General features: G+C 51.5%; 1 protein-coding gene and 1 non-coding gene across 2 annotated transcripts in view; both read left to right on the top strand.

Annotated features, from left to right (window-relative positions):
* Positions 1-8597, top strand: part of Sptbn4 (spectrin beta, non-erythrocytic 4) — a 74113-nt gene that overhangs the window by 32926 nt on the left and 32590 nt on the right. The window contains exons 16-18 of the mRNA XM_048790880.1: positions 2344-3094; positions 4639-4841; positions 7544-7634. Coding sequence (XP_048646837.1) covers positions 2344-3094; positions 4639-4841; positions 7544-7634 — 1045 coding nt within the window. The remainder of the gene's footprint in view (positions 1-2343; positions 3095-4638; positions 4842-7543; positions 7635-8597) is intronic.
* Trnav-cac lies at positions 4184-4256 on the top strand. Its single transcript has one exon. It is a non-coding gene; the product is annotated as a tRNA-Val (tRNA).

Here is an 8597-nt window from a genome sequence, read left to right as displayed (position 1 = left end):
CTCAGCACTATAAAAAAAAAAAAAAAAAAAAGCAACACCCTGTGCCAATGATGATGTAGTGAAATGAAGATACAATGCATTTCAGTTGTCTGCTAACTGAGTTGTTCAGAAAGGATTTATTGCATATCCACTATCCACCAGGAGTTTTCCCAGGCACGTTAGATAATCTTGTTTTATCCCCCAGTATCCCAATTTCCATAGTAAAGCTTCAGAATTTAGAACTCTTTAAGAGTAGTAATGAAATCATCTTTTCTCCTGAAACACAACCAGCAATCCTCTCAGTGTGAATGTGGTTCATAGATGGAGATGCAGATCTGAAGAGGGGAAATCAGCCCGGCATGGGGGTGCATGCCTGTGGTCCCAGCTATGGGGAAGCTGAGGCAAGAGGACAACTTCATCCCAGAGGTTCTAGGCCCCTGAACAACAGAGTAAGATGCAGTCTCAAAACAAAGAAGAAGAAGAAGAAAAAAATAAACCCAAAGAAGTGAAATCCTCATCAAAGACTACCAATCTAATAAGTAGGAGTCAAACCCAATTCTGTCTGAATCCAGAGCTGGGGTTCTTTATCACATGTATTCAGTCTTCCCAGCAACCCTATGGGATAGAAATTAGCCTGTGTAAATATGGCTCAGAGAGATGAAGATACTGGCCCAAGGTCACACAGCAAGTTAGGGGATGAAAGCTGAATTTGAAATTGAATATGTTTGACTCCAGAGACTGCTTTTTCCCCACTCTGGTGCTGAGAATGGAACCCAGGGCCTTTCACATGCTAGGCAAGTGCTCTACCACTGAGGTAGGCCCCCATCCCCCAAAGACTGCTCTTAACTGCTGCCTTGTGTGATCCCAATATCAAGAAATTTAAAAGCCTCTGTAGCTTTGACAGTCCCACAGCATCAGGACCTAAAAAGATAACAGCAACTCTAAATTATAGATTTAATGAGATCTATATGCCAAGCGCTAGCCATATGCTCTCATTGAACATGAAATGAAGAGGACATTATTGTCTCTGTTTTTCAGATGAGAAAACTGAGGATCAGCGAGGGAAATTATTTACCCAAGGTCACGTGGCAAATCTGGCCAGAACAGAACTTGAACTCAAGTCCCTTTAGAGTCCTAATCTCTGCCCTTTTAGTGTGTCCATTCTAGAGAAGACAGTTAAATAAACTAATTAATGAACAAAATATTTAAAGAATAGTAAACCTTTATGGAAGAAAGGGTCGAGCATGCCAGGGATTGGGGGAAGGCAAGGGAGGGCACAGAATATTCTAGGCAGCAAGCACAGCCTAAGCAAAGGCCCTGAGGCAGAAAAGGGCTTCGTGTCTTCCTAGAGATTATCCTCACTCAATGATAGTAGCCAACAAGTATGTCTATAAGCATTTCATAAATTCCAACTCTTTTGACCCTTACAATGTTCCTCTGAGGTAGGTGTTGTGTTCAATAGCTATTTGTTGGACCCTGATGTCCTAAGCCACCAAGTTCTCAATAGGTACCATATTAGAACTTAGTACTGAGAAATTTTAAACTGTTGTCATTAAAAATTAATAAAGCTATTTCGGGAGGAATACTGGGGATTGAACCCAGGAGTGTTGTACCACTGAGCTACATTCCCAGTCCTTTTTATTTTATATTTTATATTTATATTTATTTTATATTTTGAGTCTCACTAAGTGACTAAGTGAGGGTCCTGCTAAGTGACTGGTCTTGGCCTCCAACTTCCCATCCTCCTGCCTCAGCCTCTTGAGTAGTTGGGATTACAGGCATGCACCACCCTACCCAGATAAAATAAACAATACATAAATTTACTTGTGGTTTTCTGGTACTGGGAATGGAACCAGAACCTGGGGCATGCTAGGCAAGTATTCTATTACTTTTCGCTTTAAATTATTTTGTATTTCACAAAAAATATAGTGAAAAGAGTGGCATTGTTTTGTGCTTTTGCAAATCTCTTTAATGTCTGGCTTGAGAGAAAGAAGCTCGGCTCTCAGGGCTGCTTCTGCATTCATTCTCTGACATGCGGCCTCTGGAAGACCGCACCCAGAACACGGGGAGAAGAGAGAGAGAAGCGTCCTTAGCGTGGTGGTATAATTGTGGTGTAACCGTGGAGACCCACCGTAGGACTCCTCTCGTATTACACGTTGAGAACCACTGCTCTAAGCACATGTGCTGGGTGGGGTTCCATTTTACACTGGCAGAAACTGGGGCTCAGTGTGATAAAGCGACTTTCCAAGGTCGCACAATGGCTGGGCGGCCGGCCAGGGACTGTATTCCACCGTGGGTGGCTGGGTCCTCCTCGTCCAAGAGGAGTCCCTATCCTCCTCAAGTCGTCCTCTCTCCCCTGGGCAGGTGGAACCGCATCGTGGAGCTGGTGGAACAGCGCAAAGAGGAGATGAGCGCGGTACTGCTGGTGGAGAACCACGTGCTGGAGGTAGCTGAGGTGCGCGCCCAGGTGCGCGAGAAGCGGCGAGCCGTGGAGAGCGCACCCCGCGCTGGCGGCGCCCTGCAGTGGCGCCTCAGCGGCCTTGAGGCTGCTTTGCAAGCGCTCGAGCCGCGCCAGGCGGCCCTTCTGGAGGAGGCAGCCCTGCTGGCCGCGCGCTTCCCCGCACAGGCGACGCGGCTTCACCAGGGCGCGGAGGAGCTGGGTGCCGAGTGGGGCGCGCTGGCCAGCTCCGCTCAGGCCTGTGGCGAGGCGGTGGCGGCGGCCGGACGATTACAGCGTTTCCTGCACGACCTGGACGCTTTCCTGGACTGGCTCGTGCGCGCCCAGGAGGCGGCGGGCGGCGGGGAGGGCCCCCTGCCCAGCAGCCTGGAAGAGGCGGACGCGCTGTTGGCGCGCCACGCGGCGCTCAAGGAGGAGGTGGACCAGCGCGAGGAGGACTATGCGCGCATTGTGGCGGCCAGCGAAGCGCTGCTGGCGGCAGACGGCGCCGAGCTCGGCCCAGGCCTGGCGCTCGACGAATGGCTGCCACACCTGGAACTTGGCTGGCACAAACTGCTCGGCTTGTGGGAGGCGCGCAGAGAGGCGCTGGTCCAGGCGCACGTCTACCAGCTCTTCCTGCGCGACCTACGCCAAGCGCTCGCTGTGCTGCGCAACCAGGTGCCCGCTGGCGGTGCTCCGGGGTGGGGACCCAAGGCCTCGGGAGATTGTGGGGGCAGGAAATGCTTGGGAAGTGTGATTGATGGGACCACTGGGCTCAAGGCTTATTCGAGATGGGTGGGAGTTGAGTGGTAGCCATTTATCCGAAAGACTGGATTTTGGATCAACCAGTGTGAGTACGGGCGGCAAGTTAACAGATTTCCAGGTTCATGTTGAGTGGGCTGGCTTGGGGCTTATGGGAGGTGAGTTTGTGGGCGATTCCAAATGAGTAGTGCATTGGGGTATTTATTGGCATGGCTCCCTAGATTTGTGGATTATTTGGAAGGAAATAAGAGTAAGAGATTGGTAGGTAATGGTTAAATAGGGTTCAAAAATGACCTGGGGTAGATAACAAAGGACTTAGATTATGGAGGTAGGTAGGAAGCTGGGAGGTTAGGAGAGTCAGTAACTGATTGTAGATTATATGGTCATGGGTGCCCAAGTTAGCAAGTTGTCCTCATTGGGAATGACAATGGTGGGTTCTCTGGAGAGAGTGACTAGCTTAAGGAACTAAGTGTTGTGGTTATCTGGGGACAGCTGTTCCAGTTTGGGGATCATTCTGGGAGAGAAACCAGAATGATTCCCAAACTAGATTGAGGATTTGGGCAATAGAACACCCAATTTTCAGATTGTCCAAAAGGAAGTACCTTGATGTTTAGGGGTGATCTTGGGTGACCTCCTGTGCTGGTTATCTAGGCAATGCTGACCCACGCAGGGGGAGTATTGTGAAGGTAGCAGGGGGAATGCTAGACATCACTTGAATGGTGAGGTTATTAAATATGAAGCCCTTTCGGATTCACTCATCAGTCAGAGAACTAACCCCAGAGAGGGGAGGGCTTTCCTTGAGGTCACACAGCTCCCCTTTAGTCCTCATCAATTAACCAAAGATTATCTGATGAACTGGGGATGTGGCTCAGTGGTAAGATGCCCTGGGTTCCGTCTTAGAACCACCAAAAACAAACACACACACATAAGTCTCCCAAGTGCCCCCTCTGTGCCAGGTACCATCCTTGCACTGGACACAACTCAGGAAACAAATCATGGGGGGCTGGGGATATAACTCAGTTGGTAGAGTGCTTGCCTCACATGCACAAGGCTCTGGGTTCAATCCCCAGTACTACCAAAAATTTTAAAAAGAGGAAACAAATCAGAAAATCCCACCCTCATAGGGCTGACATTCAAGTGCGTGTGTGTGTGTGTGTGTGTGTGAGGGGGGACAGTAACCAAGCAAGGCCTACACATTACACGAGATGAGAAATAAAGCAGGGTAAAGGAGCCCAGTGTGGTGTTGACAGTTTGGGCAGGATGGTGAGAGACCTGAAGAAAGGAAAGGAGGGACAAACGACCAGGCAGAGGGACCAGCGTGAGCAAAGGCCCTGAGGTGGACCATGCCGGGCACGATCCATACCAGCGCGGGGAAGGAGCAGAGTGGCGAGCCAGGCTGGCAGCCTCTCCGGGGTTCTGGAATGGAGGGGGCTGACTTGCGTACCCCTCCGCCTTCCCAGGAGGTGGCGCTGTCTGGTGTGGAGCTCCCGGGCACCGTGGAGTCCGTGGAGGAGGCGATAAAAAGGCACCGGGATTTTCTCACCACGATGGAGCTGAACCAGCAGAAGATGCAGGTGGCCGCGCAGGCGGCTGAGGGCCTGCTGAGGCAGGGCAACGCCTACGGGGAACAGGCCCAGGAGGCTGTGGCCCGACTGCTGGAGAAGTAGGTCCCCCAGACCCCAGGGACACGGAAGGTGGGGTCTTGGCACAGGGGAGGGGTGAGGTAGACCAGGATCTGCCTCCTTTCCATTACAGTTTTCTGCTTCTCTGCCCTTCTCTTATTTAATTCCATATTGTCTTAGATTTCATTGAAGTGGATGTTTTGTAACAAGGTAACAGGACGCTGTAAACCGGAAAGATATAGAGGATATACAATGCCAAGTTTCTCTCCAAAACTTGTCCTCAGCACGACAAACCCCTACCCATTAGCTGGCACCAGGATGCATGCCTGTAATCCCAGCAACTTCACAAGTTCGAGGCCAGCATCAGCAATTTAGCGAGACTCTGTCTCAAAATAAAACAGGGCTGGAGATGATGCTTAGTGTAGAGCACCCCTGAATTCAACCCCAGTACTTCCTCCCTTGGAACCCCTTGACTCTCCAGATCCCATAACTAGAGACCACCTTAGTGTGGGTTCCAGTTTTCCAGATGGTGATTGGATGCTGATGTCCCTTGCCATGCTGGTTGAAATATTTTGACTGTGCTCCTGCCTTGGCCCCAGGCACTCAGTTCTCTAGGAAGCACCCAGAGTGTTTCCATGTGTCTCTTTCACACTTCTCTTGCACTTAATTCTCTGCTTCTGTCACCACCTGTCACCATTGCCCTTTTTGTCCTTTCACTAATCAAGCAATTCATCTATTGAGCATCTACTGTTCCCAGATGCTATTCTGGGCCTGAACACACAGTACCACTGCTTCTCCCAAATCCCTGCCGTCTCAGAGAGAGCTTCCTAGCATCTCCCTTCAGGCCCAGCTCTTTCTCTCTTGTCACTGTCAATTTTCCTTGCCCCCCCCCACCCCGGTGGCTCCAGATTTGTCTTCTCTGTGGCGTGATCCAGGCTGTAAGAGGGCCCAGTGCCCCTCCTTCAGCCTTCCTGTCTTCTGATGGCAAATGAACCTTATCGCTTCACTCCTCCACTCATGGACCTGAGACCTGAGCCCTTCTCTGTTTCAGGCATTCTTCTCCGCAAATGCCTCTGAGAGGCGTCTAAAGGGGTCTAAAGCTGGAGGTATCTAAGGGACACTGTTATGGGGATCCTGGCTCTGGGGTTTCAGACGTGTTTTCTAGGTTCCTCTTTCCAGCCCCAGATCCTTCCTTCCTTTGAGCCACATTGCTTGGGCACCTGTGTATGCCAGGCTCTGCAGAATGAGCAGGAGGGGCCCAGGGGACTGTCATTCCCTGACTGCTCACTCATTCATTTTCAGTCATTCATTAATTGCTCCTTCCACCTTTCTGCTTATTCACTTAATCTTCAATCAGTTAAACGCACTGAGCCCAGCCCTGTGTGGGGCAGTGCTGGGCGCACAACCCTTGAGATTCAGGGTGAGTCACTGTCTCTTGCACCTCGGCGCTCTGGGGACCTGGCCCAGCCAGTGTGTGAAGTCTCTTTCTTAGCTACAGATTCTGCCCATGAGGTTCAGAGGGGAAGTAGCTTACAGCCAGGATGTGGCCTAGCCACTGTCGCTGTCTCAGCATCATGGAGAGGAGGATTTTCTTTCCCTCACCTCTAGGACTGCTGTGTGACAGTCTGGCAGGTGAAGCCCTGGAGGATTGGCTGCAGATCAATTTCAGAGACATTTCCTATTTCCTGGCTCCTGAGCCGAGCCAGGGCAGGAGGCTGTGATCTCTCAGTCCCTTCCTGCTACTTCTTCCCGTCTGCCTCTGGCTCTCTAGAAGTGTCTCCCACACACCTGTCTCTTTGCCCTATCTGTTTATTTCTGTGTCTGTTTCCTCCCGCTCCATTTCCATTTCCTTTCATTTGCATATGTCTTTTCTTCTGCTGCTTCTTTTAGATATTGTATTTTTTTTCTTCTCTCCTTCTTTCTGCCTCTGGATCTCTCCTTCCTGCCTGCCTTCCAGCATCCATTCATTCAACAAAGATATATTGAGCACCTACTATGTGTCAGGCCCTTTTCTAGGCATGGGACATTCAGTGGTGAACAAAACAGACAAAAATCCCTGCCCTCAGGAAGGTGACACCCTACTGTGGGAGAAGGACCAGATACAAAGGAACATCTACAGTGTGTTAGATAGTGTCAGTGTGCCAAGGAGAAAACTGAAGAAAGAAAACCAGAAAGCGGCAGGGAGTAGTCAGGAGGGATCTCTTGAAGAAGGTGGCATTCGACTAGACATTGGGGAAAGGCCATTCCAGGCAGACACAGTTTGTGCCAGGCCCTGATCTGGGAGCAGCTTGTTAAAGATGTAGCAAGGAGGCCACTAGAGTCATGGAAGAGTGGGTGGGTGGGGGGAGAGTGGGAGGAGTGGGCAGGGTATGTGTGTGTTGGAAATAGAACCCAGGGTCCTTGTGCTAGGCAAGCAATCTTCCTCAGCCCCTGTCTCTGAGTATCTCTTGCTCTGTCTCAAGACCTGTTATCCCTGGGCCTCTGTCTATCTATCAATCTATCTCTGTCTCTATCACTTTCTCTGCAGACGTCCATCTCTTTCTCTCTCCCTCTCTTTCGTCTCTCTCTGGTCCTGTCCCTGGCTCTATCCCACTAATGTTTCTTTGCCTTTTCCCACGTTTCCACCTTGCTCTCTTCTTCCCCTCTCTGCCATGCCCCTACCCAACCTGCTGCCCTTGTGGTCTCGCTGCCAGTGCCTCCCTCTACCTGGGCCTCTCCCCAGCCCTTCTCTCCCCATCCCCAGGAGCCAAGAAAACCAGCTACGGGCTCAGCAGTGGATGCAGAAGCTCCATGACCAGCTTGGGCTGCAGCATTTCCTCCGAGACTGCCACGAGGTAGGACCTCTAGCTGTGCTGGGGACAGTGATGCCCCCTTTCAAAGGGAGATAAGTGCTCCCAGGGAGAGATGGGGGGCGGGGACGCCCCGTCTAAGTGGGTCGCAGTGCGATGTTCACTCTCTGCCGCCAGGAGGCGCGCGGAGCTGGGGCGCAATGCGCATGCTCCACAGATCCCTGCCCGCCTACGCGGGCTCTGGGGTGGAGAAAGGGAGGGGCCCCTGGCGCCCCTGGCAACGGCGCGCGTCCGCGACAACGGGTCCCGCGGGGACGAGCGCTGATCTCACTTTTCTCTCCAGAGATCTGTGAGAAGTGCTCTGCTCCAGGAGAGGGGCAGAGTGGGGTGAAAGTAGGGGTTGGAGCCTCTGGAGTTTGGGAGTGGACTAGCTGCCAAGAGCACTTCTGTGACAGATGGTCCTGAACAATGCCTTAACCCCTTTAAAGGTCTCCAGGAATCAAGCTCTTTCTCCTTAGGGATGATCTACACACACACACAAACACACACACACACACACACACACACACACACGGATGGGCCCAAATCAGAGATGGTCCAAACTCCCTTTCCCAGTGGAGACTGTTCAGGAGCCTCGCTGCTTTCCCCTCCTTCCCATAGACACCGTTCTGGACTCCAGTCACATCAGGTGGCCCACTAACCATTTTCTTAACTCCACGAAAAGAGGTGGGCCTGCCCCCCAATTCCTCTATCTATGGGATCTAGGATCATCTCCTCCCCCATGATGACCCAGGAGCCAAGTTTCCTCCAACCAAAGATGGTTCAGGAACCAGATCCCTGTCCTCTTTCCACCCCTAACTAAAGACGGTTTGACCCTCTCCATGTTGAACCCCCCATGGGAGATTATTCTCCCCAGAAATGAAAGAAACTAGTGCCTCCACGCCCCTCCCCCATAGCCGAGGGAGGCCAGGATTGAAGCCCTTAGAGCGGAGTCCAGGAATCCATGTT

This window comes from Marmota marmota, unplaced genomic scaffold (assembly GCF_001458135.2).
Source record: "Marmota marmota marmota unplaced genomic scaffold, marMar, whole genome shotgun sequence".
NCBI lineage: Eukaryota > Metazoa > Chordata > Mammalia > Rodentia > Sciuridae > Marmota > Marmota marmota.
This window is presented reverse-complemented; position numbering and strand designations above follow the sequence as displayed.